This window comes from Palaemon carinicauda, chromosome 22 (genome assembly GCF_036898095.1).
Source record: "Palaemon carinicauda isolate YSFRI2023 chromosome 22, ASM3689809v2, whole genome shotgun sequence".
In the NCBI taxonomy this organism is placed as follows: Eukaryota; Metazoa; Arthropoda; class Malacostraca; order Decapoda; family Palaemonidae; genus Palaemon; species Palaemon carinicauda.
Genome location: NC_090746.1, coordinates 90,107,174 through 90,126,403, shown reverse-complemented (window position 1 = coordinate 90,126,403; position 19,230 = coordinate 90,107,174). Strand labels below are relative to the sequence as shown.

General features: G+C 46.3%; 1 protein-coding gene and 1 pseudogene across 1 annotated transcript in view; both read left to right on the top strand.

The window, feature by feature from the left end:
• LOC137616170 (uncharacterized protein PF3D7_1120000-like) overlaps window positions 1-8,722 on the top strand; it is a 36,888-nt gene extending 28,166 nt beyond the window's left edge. Inside the window, exon 3 of the mRNA XM_068345829.1 lies at window positions 8,630-8,722. Coding sequence (XP_068201930.1) covers window positions 8,630-8,722 — 93 coding nt within the window. The remainder of the gene's footprint in view (window positions 1-8,629) is intronic.
• A 4,736-nt stretch (window positions 8,723-13,458) lies between these two features.
• LOC137616795 (5S ribosomal RNA) lies at window positions 13,459-13,577 on the top strand (annotated as a pseudogene).
• Window positions 13,578-19,230: the final 5,653 nt, after the last annotated feature.

The window sequence follows — 19,230 nt, the reverse complement described above, 5'->3', positions numbered from 1 at the left end:
AGCTATTATATATTCACCGGCTAAGTTTAATATTTAAAAATGATATTTTGATTATAAAATAAATTTTTGAATATACTTACCCGGTGAATATATAAATTAAAGGCCCCCCCTTCCTCCCCGATAGAGACCCAGCAGGATGAGAAGAACTGGAGCTGTTTACATGTATATGCGGTATCTGGCCGATAGTTGGCGCTGGTGGGCACACCCGCTACCTTCATGGCGATCGCTCGCGAGTTTTTGGGAATCTGTCGAGCCGTCGGAGACGTCAGCTATTATATATTCACCGGGTAAGTATATTCAAAAATTTATTTTATAATCAAAATATCATTTTTCCTAATTAGACAGAAATGAGTCATCTAAGTTACACTTCTCATTTCAACCACCTTATTTATTATTATTATTATTATTATTATTATTATTATTATTATTATTATTACTGGCTAAGCTACAACCGTAGTTGGAAAAGCAGGATGCTGTTAGTCTAGCTAACTGACAGGTGGGTGGGACTTTCCAGCCACCTGTCGGTAATTAAAGTACTTAACCTTGTTAAACTTTTAACGGCCGTTTTAGCTTTGCTGAAGTTGTAATTTTATCAAAGGAATCAGGTTTACGTAAAATTTATTTTTCAATATTAATCTTACCCGATGATCATGTAGCTGTCAACTCTGTTGCCCGACAGAAATCTACGGTCGGGATACGCCAGCGATCGCCATACAGGTGGGGGTGTACACAACAGCGCCATCTGTGAGCAGGTACTCAAGTACTTCTTGTCAACAAGAACTCAATTTTTCCTCTGTCGTGCCACCGGCTAGACCTACTTGGATACGCTGTTGATTCTGGAGTTATTGTTCACGATTTGGTGATGTATTTGCTCTAGAGTTTAGCCTTCGCTATTCAGGAAGCTTTATCATTAGCTTAGCAAGCTTTTGGAATTAATTTGATTTAATTATGGTGACGAAGAGAGTATGAACTCTCTTTCACTTTTAAATGGCCGACCCTTCCCTTAGACGGAAGTGTTGGTGTCGAAGAGAGTATAGACTCTCTTTCTTAATTTTGCTTAACAAAGTTATAGATTTATTTTATATCTCTCCGCCTTTTATAGGCCTCTTCGATTAACTTCCATTTATTATAAACTTATAAAAATTAATTTTTATGTTTGTTTATATGCGACCTTTCCTAATAGTAGGCGGTCATTACTTGGAACCGAAGTTAATTAACATTGAGCCCGTCATATCGTTTTTCCTGTTAAGATTTTATGCTATTTTAATTTTAATGTTTTTGAAAGAATTTCTTTGATAGTCTCGTACTGTTTTCAAAGTTGAACTAACGTTTTGTTTTGTCTCCGCAGTTGTTGACGTTCAGAACGTTCAACTTGCGCTCTATCGTTACGATAGAGAGAGAGTATTCACGGTTTCACGTTGCAGTAAGAGTAAACCGATTCTAGCGTTTTGTTCATTCTTTCTTAGCTTAAATGGTTTTAATTCTAATAAAGGAACTTTTTATTTGGGAAACCTTTCAGTTTTTTTCCTTTAACAAATAATATGTTTTAACGATATATATATTTGGGCTCATCTCTCAGGTTCTAAGTCAAGAGAGAGAGAGAGAGATAGAGACGGAGGGGGAGAGAGGAGGTTAAACGTTTCGTTCAAGCGGGTAACGTTGTTATCGTTTTTTGCTCTTCTCCCTAGTCTCTATAGGGGAAGAAGGTAAAACGTTTCTAGAGTTTTATTCTTGTTCCCAGGTTTTATGCGGTGAGAGATTTTAAACGTAGTTTATTTGATCTAGTGTTTAGTCTCTTTTCCAGCCACTGAATTCTTTATCTTTCATTATGTTTTTCTGTTACATTGTAATTCTGTTTTCGCAATTACTACCTTTTAATGAAGGATAGGATTGCGTGTTTCAGGTACAAACCACTTAAAGTTTCGAGTTCAGTGAAATAAGTGCAAACAGAAAATCAAAAGTGATAAAGTGATAAGCGCAAAGTGTTACAGTGTTGCGTTCGAGGGTTCGTCTGTTCGTGCCAGTTGTTCGCCTAGTCTGGGACCTCTTACAAGCTCCCAAGCCCAGGGGGAGAAGTAATGTCAAAGGACTTATGGGTTCATCAGGCCTTGATCGACGAACAGACGTTTCCCTCCGTGGTTTCGGGTGTATCTACACACGTTGCCGACGTGATCACCCCACCCACACAAAGACGAGAGAGCCCATTTATTCCTCGTCTGCGGAAGAGGTTTCTCGCAGAAACCATGGACCAAATCTTGCAGCTTTTAAGTGCAAGTCGGTCCCTTCCGCGCAAGTCCAACGGCCTAGGTGTAGCCACTGGGTCAGTTCGGACTTGCTGCAGTACGACAACTGCACACCTCCCAGAGAGGCAAGGTGGTACCGCAACAGGCAGTAACTCCGTCTGTTGCCGCACCAGCTGTTTTAGACCCTCAGTCACAACGGACAGTAGCTCCGTTTGTTGTTGTCTTTCATAGACCCTAGTGGTCCATGCTGCAGACTATACAGTCTCAGCTTGCTCCTTCATACAGGAGTATCATGCTGGAAGGTTGACAATGCAGCCTGTTAACCTACAACCCGTCGAGGTTGTGCGCTCAGCAGATACTGCGGCTGCCTGCTCCCAGCCTCCACCTGTGAGAGCTCCACCTCCGATGCGCAGTCCACCCTGCCAGACGCATGTTCTTGCTGCGCCTCCTGCTTTCATGCGTGAGCTGCCGCATCGGGAGTTGCCGGGTTCCAACACTATGCGGCAACCTCCTCAACCCATGAGGCAGGAGCCTCATGCTATGCGGCATCCTCCTCAACCCATGAGGCAGGAGCCTCATGCTATGCGGCATCCTCCTCAACCCATGCGGCATGAGCCTCATCCCATGCAGCATGAGCCTCATCCCATGCAGCATGAGCCTCATACCATGCAGCATGAGCCTCATCCCATGCAGCATGAGCCTCATCCCATGCAGCATAAGCCGCATGCCATGCAGCATGCATACCTTACAGCATGCTCTACATACAGCATGCTCTGCATACCTTACAGCATGCTCTGCATACCTTACAGCATGCTCTGCATACCTTACAGCATGCTCTGCATACCTTACAGCATGCTCTGCATACCTTACAGCATGCTCTGCATACAGCATGCTCTGCATACCTTACAGCATGCTCTGCATACCTTACAGCATGCTCTGCATACAGCATGCTCTGCATACCTTACAGCATGCTCTGCATACCTTACAGCATGCTCTGCATACCTTACCGCATGCTCCTCAATCAGCACCAGTGAAACCCTCACTGAGAGAACTTAGCTTTTCTCGGATATGGTTCCTGTAGATGAGAAAGTGCTATTCTCCCTCCTTCTGATATTCCCTTGAGGACTCTGTCATTTGGAGAGGAGCCTTAAGCTGCTTAGCCTCCTATGGACTTTTATTTAAGCATAACATGCTTCCAGGGAGGGTAATGGTTCCGCTTCAGTCGCTAACCCCGTCTGTTGCCACACCTGCTCCCATAGACCTTGAGCTTTGTTGCAAGACATGCAGTCCAAGCTTAGTCCTTGTTAGAGGATTTTTGTTTACGGAGTCAGTGTGTCACTGGGAAGACGTTCAACAGCCAGCAGAGGTGACTTGTTGTGACGCAGTGCGGCAACCTCAGCAACCCGATAAGGAGTTGTCTGTACTACCCAGACAGTCTAGACAGTTTCGGGTTGTCGCTGTACTTCCTCGCTTCCCCATGGTTGACAGTTCACAGACTGTGCAGCAGTACCATGATCTTGTGTCCGGCTCCGTCAGACGACTGGCTTTTAAGAGCTCCCACAAGTCGTCGCTGTCTGGAGAATCTCAGATGGACTATGGATCTGACCAAGGAACTGGGCCTCCTGGTCAATTTAGAGGAGTCCCAGCTCGTCCCATCCCAGACCATTGTCTACCTGGGTATGGAGATTCAGAGTCGAGCTTTTCGGGCTTTTCCGTCGGCCCCAAGGATCTACCAAGCCCTAGAATGCATCCAGAGCATGCTGAGAAGGAACCGATGCTCAGTCAGGTAGTGGATGAGTCTAACAGGGACACTTTCATCGCTGGCCCTGTTCATCGAGTTAGGGAGACTCCACCTCCCCCTCCTTCAGTATCATCTAGCTGCTCACTGGATAAAGGACATGACGCTAGAGACGGTCTCAGTTCCTGTTTCCGAAGAGATGAGGTCCACTCTAACGTGGTGAAAGAACAGCTTTCTTCTCAAGGAAGGTCTACCTTTGGCTGTTCAGAAACCCGACCGCCGTCTCTTCTCGGACGCATCAGACACGGGCTGGGGTGCGACTTTGGACGGACAGGAATGCTCGGGAACATGGAATCAGGAGCAAGGACACTTCACATCAATTGCAAGGAGCTGTTGGCGGTTCATCTGGCCTTGATAAACTTCAATTCCCTCCAGCTTAACAAGGTGGTGGAGGTGGACTCCGACAACACCACAGCCTTGGCTTACATCTCCAAGCAGGGAGGGACTCATTCGAGGAAGTTATTCTAGATCGCAAGGGACCTCCCCATCTGGTCAAAAGATCGAAAGCTCACGCTGGTAACGAGGTTCATTCAGGGCGATATGAATGTCATGGCAGATCGCCTCAGCCGGAAGGGTCAGGTCATCCCCACAGAGTGGACCCTTCACAAGAATGTTTGCAGCAGACTTTGGGCCCTGTGGGGTCAGCCAACCATAGATCTGTTCGCTACCTCGATAACCTAGAGGCTCCCGTTGTATTGTTCTCCGATTCCAGACTCAGCAGCAGTTCACGTGGATGCTTTTCTGCTGGATTGGTCCCATCTCGACCTGTATGCATTCCCGCCGTTCAAAATTGTCAACAGGGTACTTCAGAAGTTCGCCTCTCGCAAAGGGACACGGCTGACGTTGGTTGCTCCCCTCTGGCCCGCGAGAGAATGGTTCATAGAGGTACTGCAATGGCTGGTCGACATTCCCAGGACTCTTCCTCTAGGAGTGGACCTTCTACGTCAACCTCACGTAAAGAAGGTACACCCTAACCTCCACGCTCTTCGTCTGACTGCCTTCAGACTATCGAAAGACTCTCAAGAGCTAGAGGCTTTTCGAAGGAGGCAGCCAGAGCGATTGCCAGAGCAAGGAGGACATCCACTCTCAGAGTCTATCAGTCTAAATGGGAAGTCTTCCGAAGCTGGTACAAGGCCAATGCAGTTTCCTCAACCAGTACCACTGTAACCCAGATTGCTGACTTCCTGTTACATCTAAGGAACGTAAGATCCCTTTCAGCTCCTACGATCAAGGGTTACAGAAGTATGTTGGCAGCGGTTTTCCGCCACAGAGGCTTGGATCTTTCCACCAACAAAGATCTACAGGACCTCCTTAGGTCTTTTGAGACCTCAAAGGAACGTCGGTTGTCCACTCCAGGCTGGAATCTAGACGTGGTCCTAAGGTTCCTTATGTCATCAAGATTTGAACCTCTCCAATCAGCCTCTTTTAAGGACCTCACATTAAAAAATCTTTTCCTCGTGTGCTTGGCAACAGCTAAAAGAGTAAGTGAGATCCACGCCTTCAGCAGGAACATAGTTTTCACATCTGAAACGGCTACATGTTCCTTGCAGCTCGGTTTTTGCTAAAACGAGCTTCCTTCACGTCCTTGGCCTAAGTCGTTCGAGATCCCAAGCCTGTCCAACTTGGTGGGGAACGAACTAGAGAGAGTACTTTGCCCAGTTAGAGCTCTTAGGTACTATCTAAAAAGGTCATAACCTTTACGAGGACAATCAGAAGCCTTATGGTGTGCTATCAAGAAGCCTTCTCTTCCAATGTCTAAGAACTCAGTTTCTTACTAAATCAGGCTTCTGATTAGGGAAGCACATTCTCATCTGAAGGAAGAAGACCTTGCTTTGCTGAAGGTAAGGACACATGAAGTGAGAGCTGTGGCTACTTCAGTGGCCTTCAAACAGAACCGTTCTCTGCAGAGTGTTATGGATGCAACCTATTGGAGAAGCAAGTCAGTGTTCGCAGCATTCTATCTCAAAGATGTCCAGTCTCTTTACGAGAACTGGTACACCCTGGGACCATTCGTAGCAACGAATGCAGTAGTAGGTGGGGGCTCAGCCACTACATTCCCATAATCCCATAACCTTTTTAACCTTTCTCTTGAATACTTTTTATGGGTTGTACGGTCGGCTAAGAAGCCTTCCGCATCCTTGTTGATTTGGCGGGTGGTCAATTCTTTCTTGAGAAGCGCCGAGGTTAAAGGTTGTGATGAGGTCCTTTAGTATGGGTTGCAGCCCTTTATACTTCAGCACCTAAGAGTCGTTCAGCATCCTAAGAGGACCGCTACGCTCAGTAAGGAAGACGTACTTAATAAAGGCAGAGTAATGGTTCAAGTCGTCTTCCTTACCAGGTACTTATTTATTTTATGTTATTTTTGAATAACTAATAAAATGAAATACGGGATACTTAGCTTCTTTGTTAACATGTATGCTGGTCTCCACCCACCACCCTGGGTGTGAATCAGCTACATGATCATCGGGTAAGATTAATATTGAAAAATGTTATTTTCATTAGTAAAATAAATTTTTGAATATACTTACCCGATGATCATGAATTTAAGGACCCACCCTTCCTCCCCATAGAGAACCAGTGGACCGAGGAGAAAATTGAGTTCTTGTTGACAAGAAGTACTTGAGTACCTGCTCACAGATGGCGCTGTTGTGTACACCCCCACCTGTATAGCGATCGCTGGCGTATCCCGACCGTAGATTTCTGTCGGGTAACAGAGTTGACAGCTACATGATCATCGGGTAAGTATATTCAAAAATTTATTTTACTAATGAAAATAACATATTACTGTACTTAAATTTAGGAAAAAAAAATTCCTAGCTATACAGTGAACCCTCGTTTATCGCGGTAGATAGGTTCCAGACGCGGCCGCGATAGGTGAAAATCCGCGAAGTAGTGACACCATATTTACCTATTTATTCAACATGTATATTCAGACTTTTAAAACCTTCCCTTGTACGTAGTACTGTTAACAAACTACCCTTTAATGTGCAGAACACTTAATGCATGTACTACAGTACCCTAAACTAAAACAGGCACAAATATTAAAGGCGATTTTATATCATGCGTTTCCTAAACACGCTAAAAAGCATGATAAAAAATGGCAACCAATGTTTTGTTTACATTTATCTCTGATCATAATGAAGAAACAAACTGGAGGTAAAGCTTTGCTTATTACCCAGACATATTTCCCATACTTTTCCCTTAGAACTACATCACATCTTCTTACTTTAGATAGATATATATATATATATATATATATATATATATATATATACAGTATATATATATATATATATATATATATATATATATATATATATATATATATATATATATATATATATATATATATATATATATATATATATATATATATATATATATATATATGTATACACATATACATACCTACATATATACATACATACATATATACATAAATACATGCATACATATATATATATATATATATATATATATATATATATATATATATATATATATATATATTACTGTATATATATGGGTTATGGAAAAAATCCGCGAAGTGGTGAATCCGCGATGGTCGAACCGCGAAGTAGCGAGGGTTCACTGTACAAGCCTAAATCTTTTAAAAGTCAAGCATCCCATCTCAATCACCCTTGTTAGCCATGAGCTGGAGGTCACAAGTTAAAAGTCTTTTTTTCAGGAGAGGGCTCACTACCCGCTGTTTACTACAACAGCTCGTTAACGATTTCAAAGGGCGTTCTAGCTCTGCTGAAGACCTTCCCTAATTTAAAAGACTTAGGTTTGTTTAGCTAGGAGAAATAATTACTTTTAAAATTCGTTATTTTTCTAGATTTAGGGAAAGCAATTCTAACTTAACTGAATTTAGATTCTGACTTTAGAACTGAATTTAGATTCTGACTTTAGAACTGAATTTAGATTCATGGAAGATTTGAAATGAAAAAAGAAATGTTTATATGTTTTCTTATAGGAATCAAGTGAGTCAAAAAGAAATATCTCAAAGATAATGGGGATGCTTTATGGGGACGTGGGTAAATAGTGAGCTATTAAAGGAAATTGTCAGAAGTGTTTTCACAAGCAGATAGCCTACTGCCATACATCAGATATTACATGATATAATAGCAATTAAATGTAATAATTGTAGTATTGTAAATAATTTACATTATTTTATTAGAATGAAACTCGTGACAACTTTTTTTGCCTTTTATAACATAAATATAAGTGATGTCAATAGAAAAAGATACCTTGACATTGCCAGCATCAGAGATCCCTGGAAAAATAAAGTTGGTTACACATTCCGATACTTGAGTAATACAAGAAGTTATCAGTTGTAAGATAAAGATGCTTTAATGACAGTATTCTTTACTTTTTTACTAAAGTAGTATTTTATTTCTTATAATAAATGCTTGAAATGCGACTTTACAAGCACCCAAAGGCTTGAGTAATTAAAACTATTGTAGTTTATGATGGTATTACAGTGCAGTACTGTATTCTTCCTTGAAATGCACATATATAATGAAGTATTATTTTCTGTTTGAGCTGTTATTATAGTGCTTGGAAGTTTACTTTTTCTTATTTGCAGAGGGAAATCCTAGTTAAGAAGCTGAAATTGAAGCCTAATATTGAAACTGATAGAGAAAAGGAAAGGAATCTGAGAATAATTGCAACCCAGTGAGTACTGTTGTGTTGAATTTCATCCTTAATGAGTGTGTTGCTTTCATTTTATGAAACTCTTCTGCTCTTCATATTGCTTTTACTTGAAGCTGTGTTGATGTCTACCCCAAAAATAGAATTGTTCCGTAACCGAAATACAAACCACGCTATTTACATTGGGTTTACCTTTTAGCGCAGCTGAAATGGCGAGCCATTAGAATTTAACGAGGGTGTATTACCCCCGAGCTAGTTAGCGGGGGGTAGGGGAGTGGTAGCTAGCTACCCCTCACACACAGGTGAATGCTCACTTTCACTTTTGGCTCGGACTGGGACAGACGTCTCTGTCTTGGTCCTCGCTTGGCAGCCATTGTTTGTTTTGTCTTTACTTAATCGCTTACTTTTCTTTTACCCAATATACTGTATATGTAAACATGTTTTCATGTTTGTATATATATTTGAGTATAGAAATCAGTAAGTTTCCTTTTCAGAGTTGTGTGTGTAGTGTACGATATCTCCGTGGAGTCCTCGGCAGTTAGGCCACCACGGCGTAATTTTATGGGTTGCGATCGAGTTTGACTTCGGTCTTTCTCTCTCTCTCTCTCTCTCTTGAGGTCGTTCACCCTTTTACTATGTGTTACTACGCCCTTGTAGCTTCCTTCCCATGTGGGGGGGTTGCTACGCCGTACGTTTTGTCTCAATTAGTTTATGAATCTAATTGTAGTTGTTAATTTTCAGCTTGTAGAACGATTCCTTTCGGGGTTTTCGTTCTTTCTTTAGTGTTCATTCATTTTTAAATTACATAATTACATAGTTTCATAATTATAATTGTTATAATTCTGTTTTGGTTACAGCTCTCCTTCCGTGAGTGTAAGTGGTTGTGAGGGCACGTGCCTGTTGTGTAATTCTTCTTTCCTTTCCCTCGGGATTCCTCTTCGGAGCCTTCCCGGGGGAATGAATGTGTACTAATGTTTTTTGTTTTTATTTTTTTACAGTTACCGATCTAGTTCGTTTCTGTAATATGGCTACGGTGTGAGCTGTCTTGTGGAGGCCTGAGGATTCGGCTGTTGCTGCCTCCCCTTTGGATTTTCGTCAGGGGCGTGTCTCCTTCTACTGGAAGTACTCCCGTGACGATTGACAGCTCTCCAGTTCATTTTAGAACTCAGGAGGCTTGCCTCCTTGGGTGGGTAACTTTCCTTCCGAGGGAAGTTTGTCCTGTCCAGGCTTGAGTTTTTCCCCTTTTGGGGGGTTCTTCTCTTGCCTTTTTTTCGTGCGACTATGCTCTTGGTGCTGAGCGGTCACACCTGCAGTTTCGCTCAAGGGGCTGGGCAACTGCAGGAGCCCCTCTTCGGAGGATTGCTCCTTTTTAGGTCACTGGCTGACCAGTCTCTTCTACGAAGTGTTTCTCTTTCGTTCGCGAGAGAGTACACTCATAGAGACTCCTCTTCGGAGGATTCTTCTGCTGCTGTTGCTGTTGGCCTCCTTCGCCGTAAGGCTCACCGTCCGCCTCGTCGTAAGGGCCTCTAATCTCCCTATAAGGGTGCTAAGAGGTGCCTTTTTGAATCTACGTTTGCAGCCTACAACTCCTTCATCCGCCCTGTTGCAGATGGACAGCAGTCTGACGGGCAACGGTCTTCCCGACGGACAACGGTCTTCCCGACGGACAACGGTCTTCCCGACGGACAACGGTCTTCCGACGGACATCAGTCTCCCGGCGGACAGGGCTACGGTCTTCCGACCTGCTCCTGCTCAGTGTTAGCGCACAGGCGCTCTCCTGCTCATCAGCGCTTCCTGATCGCTAGCACTCTCCTGTTCGCCAACGCTCTCCTGTTCGTCAGCGCTCTCCTGCTCGTCAGGACTCTCCTGCTCGTCGGCGCTCTCCTGATGTTCGCCCTCCTCGCCAGCGCTCTCCTGCTCATCAGCTCTCTTCTGAGCGTCAGCGCTCATTTGAGGATTATCGCCCTGCGGTCTCTGAGCATCCTACAGTTCCTGCCGAGCTCCCTGCTCGCCATCAGTCTTCTGACCCTGTGGCTACGCGACATCGTTCAGCGCGTGTGTCAAAAGCACATGTTCGCCAACCTGTTCCTGCTCGTGAACGCGCCGCGCCACCTGTCCCTTCACAGGATCTCACGCGTCGACCTCCTGCTCGCCAGCGATCACCTACGCGCCAGCGATCACCTGCTCGCCAGCGCGCACAGGCGATTTTAGTATCGTCTATTCGCCAGCATTCTCCCACGCGTCAACGATCGCCTACGCGCCAGCGTTCACCTGCTCGCCAGCGTTCACCTGCTCGTCAGCGCGCTCAGGCGATTTTGGTATCGCCTATTCACCAGCGTTCTACGCGTCAGCGATCACCTGTTTCTCGGCGATCTCCGGACCGCCCGCGTGTGTTACAGCCTGCGCACCAACGTTCTCCAACGCTGAAGGGACATGGTTCGCCGGCTACTAGCTCGCCATCGCGCGATCGCTCACCTACGCATGCTGCTCGCTGTCGCTCGCCAACGCGTCACCATGCCACAACACGCCATTGCCTACCTGCGCGTCAGCGCTCACCAGCTCACCACCGATCTCCTGTTGATCCACATCGCCAGCGGTCTTCCTCACCCACGCGGCAGCGCGTTTCCTCGCCAACGCTTGCCTTCGCCACCTCGGACATGCACTCATTCACCTGCCCACCCTCGCGCCCACTCGCCCGCGCGACCGCTCGCCTGCGCGATCATTCGCCTGCGCGACCGCTCGCCTGCGCGCCCGCGCGATCGCTCGCCCGCGCTCCCACGTGACCATTCGCCCTCGCGCGACCATCGTTCGCGGCGAATTCCGCAGTCGGGGGGTAGCAGCAGGAACGCGTGTTCCTAGACAACGCTCGGGATCGCCTCCACCCAAATACAGGTTGGTAGTGCAGGACAAGGATATTACTGAGGAGAGGTTAGTACATCATTCTTCCCCACCTTCTTTTCAGGCAGGTACTGTGGTGTCCACTCCAAAGGATCGCCCGATCCCTTTCCCTTTAGCGAGGATTTCGGACTCTGTGTCCTTGGAGCAGCAGACTTGGTTTGATCCTCTGGCGCGGGCCTTAGTGAGGGTTATGAAACCAGCACTCGCCGACCAGGGAGAGAAAGAGAGGAGTGGACTTCGTGGTGACTTCCCCCAGGGCGAAGTTGGTTCCCAAGAGGTCGGTCGCGAAGGCCCCTTCTCCTGCTCGAGGGCTTTCTCCTTCTCCCGTGGACGAGGCCTTTCCGTCCTCAGGTGAGTCCAGTGGGGCGGTAGTCTTCCCCTCGGCACCAAGGGGGGAGACTTTGCTTCATGGAGGAGAATCATCTCGTGAGGAAGGGGCCCCTCGAATCTCTTTGTTGGGATCCTGTATCCCTCCCAGGAGGGAATCCAAGGACTCCAAGACCGTCCCGAAATCCTCCTCAAGAATTCGCCAGGAACCCACGACTACCCGGGGGAATGTCCACGTTTCACCCCAGGAAGAGATCCCTGGGGCAGAAGACTTAGCTGCCAGCCCGCAGGGAGAAGAACAGCAGGAATCCGAACATACCTTCTGGCAGGTCCTAAGCTTGATAAGGCAACTTAACAGCCCGTTAAGTTGCCTTATGGATCCAGTCATCGCCCCCCGTGAAGGCAAAGACACGATCTTGGATGAAGTGTTTGACGTTCGGAAGGCCCCGAAGTCCAGTGCGGCTCTGCCCTGGTCTCGAGGTCTAAAGAGTGCCAGAGCTAGGGCCATCCTTGAGAAGAGTTTGTTTGTGCCCAAGGACAGAGACTTAGACAGCGGCTGTGCGGAGGAAGTCGACTTCCGTTTCCACTCCTCCAAGGCGCTTTCTTCCAGACTCTGCAGGGCTCCAGCGCCTTTTTCTTTCAACCACGTCGGCCTAAGTTATCGGCTACGACAACTGAGACAAGGTGTCCAATTGCAGTTTCCTCCTGTCAGGAACAGATGGCACGGGAGGCTCCCCCGGGGGAGGGCATAGTCCTAAAGGGAGCGGCAGAGTTCACGAACTCTAGGATTGCAGGTTTCACGCTGGCAGGATGCTTAAGGTTACTCATCCGGATGACGGCTTCCCGATGCCCATTCCCGCACAATCTCTGTGATCAGCCAAGGATATCGCGCCTGCCGTCTCTGTCAGCGAATTCAGTGTCTCTGAACCTCTATGCTATAGCGTCGGCAAGAGTTGCCCGTTTGGGCAGAATGATCCATACCTTAGGCGAAGGTCCTCCGTAGGATCATCGACGGCTTCACCCCCAGCTTCTTCAGTCGATCCTTTCTTGTAAGGAAGTATCTGAGACGGGAGTTCCGTAGTCGACCTCTCAGCCCTGATCAAGTTTGTCGAACAAACTTCGGCCAGCGTAGAACAGCAGAATCGATCAGACTGGTAACGAGGCGACAGGACTCCTTAAACCCTGGATCGGAAGGACGGGTACTTTCAGTTTCCATCCCATCCATCTTCCAGGGAGCTCGTGGAATTCAGCCTAGACTGCAGGTATTCCTGCTTATGATGCAGTGTGGCGATCCCGCCGTGGCATCGTAGGTTTTTTTCTCCAGAGAACTCTCCCTGCTTTCCTCATGGCCGCTCAGGTGCAGGCTTCTGCCTACTTCGCTCTTTGGAGGGCTGGTCAACTCCGGTAGGCTCGGGTTCGACCTTCTTCAGCGCCGGGACAAGCTTCCGGATGCTTACCATGAGTGTGGGTTCATGGTATTTTGCTAGGAGCCTTCTCTTCTTCTGCCTCAACATCTGGAGTATCTGGCCATGATATTGAGTCAACGGCCTTACCACGTTGGAAACCCCGCTTCTCGTCCGTCCAGCGAGGTTAAGCAACGTCGGTTCTGGTCGGTACTTGGATGGGTGACCACCTGGGGACGCCAGATTCTGTTGCCACATCCTCCGAGCCTTCCCTTCAGTTGACTGTGGCAAGGCTGAGGAGAGTCGCAGTACCTGTTCTCAGTCAAGCAGAGCTTTCAGCCCTACCTTGGAACGTTTCCTAGTTCTCCTTTCCTCATTGACCCGTCTATAGTCCGAACGGTCGCCTCAGGATAAGTTCCATGTGGGGCGGTCCAAGTTCCGGTGGTTTCATGCAACGATTAACCTAACTTCCTGGCCCCTATGGGACCAGCGGAACTATTAGACCTGCAATGGGTGTTGACCTATGGAAGCTCTTGATGGGAGTGGATATTCTCGTCCTTTCCCCACATTCTTGATGCTGTTCTCGGACTCGTCAAAGAAAAGGGGGGGGGGGGGGGGCCACCACCATCGGCTCTCTCATTCCAGGCAGAGGAATGTTCTCTCCGACTATCCGAGCAGAGCCTCGTAGAGAGAGTGTACCTGGGGGTCTTTGGCCTTGAGTAACCAGCAAGTCCTGGTCTGGGGGACCTGATCGCGACAGCTTGGAACCTCAAGCTTCCGCTGTTCTTCCCCCAGTCTCAGACCCCGAGACTCTAGAAAGATGCATTCCGGTGATGGTGGGACAACTTTGACGCCTGCGTCTTCCCTCCTTTTTGTCTGTGGACAATGGGTCTCAACAAGACCAGGTTGTCTGTCAACCTTTCAATGGGAGAGCTCCACTGGGACTATGCGCAGAACGGTTTCTGGACCCTCTGCTTCCCCTGACGGAACTCCCGGGAGAGCTTCTCCCACGGCACAGACTACTCAAACAACCACACTGCAACATCTTTCACGAACCGGGGCGTCGCTTCGGCTTCATGCCTGGAGACACTACGCCTCCTCCTCAAGAAGAGACAACCCGCTACAGTCGCGGGACGGAGGTCGCGTCATCTGCGATAGTCATCCGCAGGGGTCTTTCAGGCAAAGTGAAGAGTCTTCGGTGGTTGGTGCCGTGGGTGATATACCTCTTCCCTTGAAGCCTCTTCTCCAGCAATAACGGTCTTATTGCCTTTCGGCGGGAGGAAACTCCTTTCCGCTCTCGGCAATGAAGCCTGTCGCTCAGCCTTTCCCCGACCTTCAGGCTTAAAGGAATAACTTTTTCCTGCCCGCTGGATCTTTCCTCGCTCTTGCGAAGCTACGATCGTCCCTGCCCTAGTCGGAGGGAGACCTCCAACTTGGAGCATGGCTCAGACTTTTTAGTCCCTTAAGAGATCTTCTCAAGACCCTTTACGACAGGCCTCGGATTGTATTCCGTCTTGGGTCTCCTGCTCACTCTGGCCGCGGCCAGTGTGTAAGCAATCTTCTTGGTCTCGTACGACTCCGCCCTTTCTAAGGAAGAGGGGAAGGCAACATTCAGATTTGCTCCTGAGTTGTTGGCTAGACTCAGAATCTTGGGGTCCCGGCCCTTCGGTCCAATTCCTTCAAGATTTTGAGTCTCCATTCTGTATCTGATGTCCCAAGACCTCTTTCTTGCCAGTAAAGGAATCGAGAGGTTAGCTTTGGGAACAGCTGCAGTTTGTCCTCAGTTGCAGCCGATTTGGGAGCACAAGGAGGACACGGTGGAGAGTCACCAGTATACCTCTTCAGCTCGGACTCAAGGACATTCATCTCGACCTGTCTCCAGACCCTCCCCCGTCACGTCGCCCTACAGCACGATGTTGGATACATCGCAACGTCCCTCGCCTTCGAGTAATACTACTCTGTGACGCAGGTGCTACAAGCTGGAGTCTGGAAGCGTGTAATGACCTTCGCAGCCCGCTCCTGCAGGGCGTGACCCACAGGAGTTTCGATACGTTTTCTATCGCTCTGTGGTGGCTACACAACAGCTGGTCTAACCTCAGGCTCCTTTTTGGACAGGTAGCAGAAGGTTGAGGGCATTGTTATCAGGTTTTAGTCTGCATGAACGAAAGAAGTATGTCTGGCCCTTATTTCTTTCTTCATCATCCCCTCTACAGGGAAGCAGCATCCTGGTCTCTGCATAGCTGACCTCGAACCTCTGCAGGTAAACCATGCTTCCTTGTGTTCCGAGTATTGAGTCAATACTGTCGCGACCCCCATACCCTGATGAGGTGGTATTGGGAACGTCCTAACCCAGAGTTCCTTCTGGAACTCCAGGTCAACTGCCTAGGACGGGTCACACTTCTTCCTTCACACACAAGCTTATGTAGGCCACACGGTTCCTTGCGGAGCAAGGAACTTGTGAGGTGCAGGGACTCCTTTTCTCGAGTGCGACTCACTCGGATTCTGAGTCCCCGGGTAAAGCCAAAGCCAGTATGGCTGGGGACTTTCCACCCTACCTAAGGGGTAAGTCACCCAATGTAAATAGCGTGGTTTGTATTTCGGTTACGGAACAAATGACAAATTCGAAGATAATTTGTATTTTTCCTAACCATACAAACCTTAGCTATTTACACATATTTGCCCGCCAGCCCTGTCCCCCAAGACAAGTCCTACCTCTAAGTGAAAGTGAGCACTCACCTGTGTGTGAGGGGGGAGGGGTAGCTAGTTAGCGGGGGGGGGGGGGTAATACACCCTCGTTAAATTCTAATGGCTCGCCATTTCAGCTACGCTAAAAGGTAAACCCAATGTAAATAGCTAAGGTTTGTATGGTTAGGAAAAATACAAATTATCTTCGAATTTGTCATATTTCCTGTCCTATCACCTTGCAAAATGCCCCCCCCCCCCCTCTCTCTCTCTCTCTCTCTCTCTCTCTCTCTCTCTCTCTCTCTCTCTCTCTCTCTCTCTCTCTCTCTCTCTCTCTCTCTCTCTCTCTCTCCCTCTCCCTCTCCCTCTCCCTCTCCTCTCTCTCTCTCTCTCTCTCTCTCTCTCTCTCTCTCTCTCTCTCTCTCTCTCTCTCTCTCTCTCTCTCTCTTCATATATGCTTGAATAATTTTCTTTTAGACGAATTTTGTTTTTTCAAGGAAGAAGGATTATAAAAAATTTACAATATATTTTGAAGGCCCCAATTAGCAATATTGGGTACAGTACAATACTTTTGCCAAGGGAGAAAGTTGGCACTCTTGCCAAGAAGATTTTTATGACTCGAGATATCAAAACCGTAACTGATATGAGCATCTGTTTTGATGCTTTATGTTGAGGGATGATTAAACTTTTTCATGTAACAGGCAGAATATATTTGCAATGCTGAGAAATATTAAAAATTACGTGATTAACAAAAATTATTTTGCGAAAATCTATTTAAAAAAAAATAATAAAAAGTATAAGAAGTATGTTTTAGGAATTTATTTAATATGGAAATTGTGTAGAAATGGTTGATCTTTCACAGTGATGCAATGATTTTCATTTAAATTTCATTGGTAAAAAGCTGTGACTGATTACAAAATGCTAGATTTTTACCAAGTGCAATTTTGATATTTTTCAACTTACAATTTTGTTTTGTATTGTACCTAACTGGGGAATAAAGATAGAAGCTTGCCGACCAGGGTTCGATTCCCAACCGGAGCCAAGCTCTTGTCTTTGTGTGATTTCGCCTGGGGCTCTGATCCCGAGGTCGTTGAGAGAATCCAGACATTAATATATCAAAAATATATATGGCTTATTTGAATATGAAAAACACGTAAAAATGTGCAAAATTTATCATTAATTGAATGCCAAGTAACAAACTACCAATTAGCTACGATGGTGAAGATGGGTTGATTTCAATTCTAAGTACAAAATACCTGAATTCGACAGGTATAAGTACAGTAGAATTGTCATTGACTTTTATCTTTCTTCGTGGCCAAGTGGGTTAGTCACTGTCTATATAAGCTTGCCGACCAGGGTTCGATTCCCGGCCGGAGCCAAGCTCTTGTCTTTGTGTGATTTCGCCTGGGGCTCTGATCCCGAGGTCGTTAAGAGAATCCAGACATTAATATATCAAAAATATATATGGCTTATTTGAATATATATATATATATATATATATATATATATATATATATATATATATATATATATATATATATATACTGTAGCTTTTATCTTAACAATACTGTAAGAATTCCTTCTTATAGATTTTTTTATAAAATACTGTACAAAATTTCTTTTATGGATAAATAAAACAATAAAAAGTTGTTAAAGTTTTGATAATTTTCTATGACTAGTATTTACTACTGTACTATGCATAGCTTACTGTTTTCAGTGTTTTCCGAATAATGTAGAATTATTTCCTATAGATACAAAACACAAAAAAGGGTTTTCAAGGTTTGATACAGTATCTAGCAATAGTTAAAAATTACAGTATACAGTAGTACTGTATATCCAAGATGACACTCCCACACGTAAACACGGCCACTAGGCGCAAGTGTGCACTAGGCTGCTGTACGATAGTCTACCGTAATTTTCTGCCAGAAAACATCTAAGCGTCCCCCCTGGACCAGGTTGCCGCTAACGTACCGTCACGCTTTTATTGCCCTGAGCGGTCACTTCACTAATGATAATTTTTCAATATTAAACTTACCCGATAATCATGTAGCTGTCAACTCCGTTGCCCGACAGAATTCTATGGAGGGATACGCCAGCTATCACAATACTAGAAGGGGGTGTACTTACCAGCGCCACCTGTGGCCAGGTACTCAAGTACTTCTTGTTGACACCTCCTCAATTATTCCTCTGTCGTGCTTCCGGCAAGACGTTCTGGGATACGCTTATGATCTTCGAGTTTGTTCACGGCTAATTGGTGAAGTATTCTCTCAGATTTCGGCTGTCGCTTTACTGGAAACCTTCTTATATTAGCTAGATAGCTTTTATATAGTCCTGATTAACGGTTAACGATCTTTTGCTTGATTTTGGAAACCCCTTTGGCTAACTCTTTGGATTCAAGATGTCTGACATTTCGCAAGCCCCCTCCCATAGACGATGTAGGTCTTGCAATAGGCGTATTCCGAAGGCCTCGGTAGATCCTCACACCGCTTGTTCTGACTGTAGGGACAGGCCCTGTCAGTTAGAAAATCGATGTGAGGAATGCGCCGGACTTTCGGAACTGGAATTTGTCCGTCTTTTAAAATATTCATCTAAGTTAGAGAGAGGTAGAGTTAGGAGGAGTTCTTCTCACTCTTCACTTTTTTCCTCACCTCATGATCCCCTACCTTTTCCTACCCCTGTAGTGGCTACCCCCGAACCTACTGTTTGCCCTCCGCCTGATATGTCTGTTGTTTTGCGTGCTATTCAGGCCTTAGGCGATAAAGTAGAGTCAGTGGTAAGTGACCATAAGTCTCTGATGGCCGAAGTCAAGGAACTTAAGGTCAAGAGTGCAGTGGGTGGAATTAGTGCCAGTGCTGTGACGAGTGCTAGTGTCAGTGCAGTGCCAAGTGCTAGTGTCAGTGCCAGTGTGGTGCGTGAGGATACTTCTGTGCGAGCCAGTCGTCCTCCCAGTCCGGGACCTCTTGCAAGCTCCCAAGCCCAGGGGAGAAGCAATGTCGAAGGGCATAAGGGTTCGGCAGGCCTTGTTAGGCGCACAGAAGTATCCTCGGTGGTTGCGGGCGTGTCTTCCAAAGACCGTCACTCCCACCTGCAGACGATTGAGCCCGTCTTGTTCTCGTCCGCTGATCATCTGTCAGGGAAGAAACGTTGGTCTCAGGTCTCGAGACCACTTAAACGCAGAGTCCAGTCCGCGAGTGCTCAGCCAGGTTGCAGTCATTGGCTCAGCTCT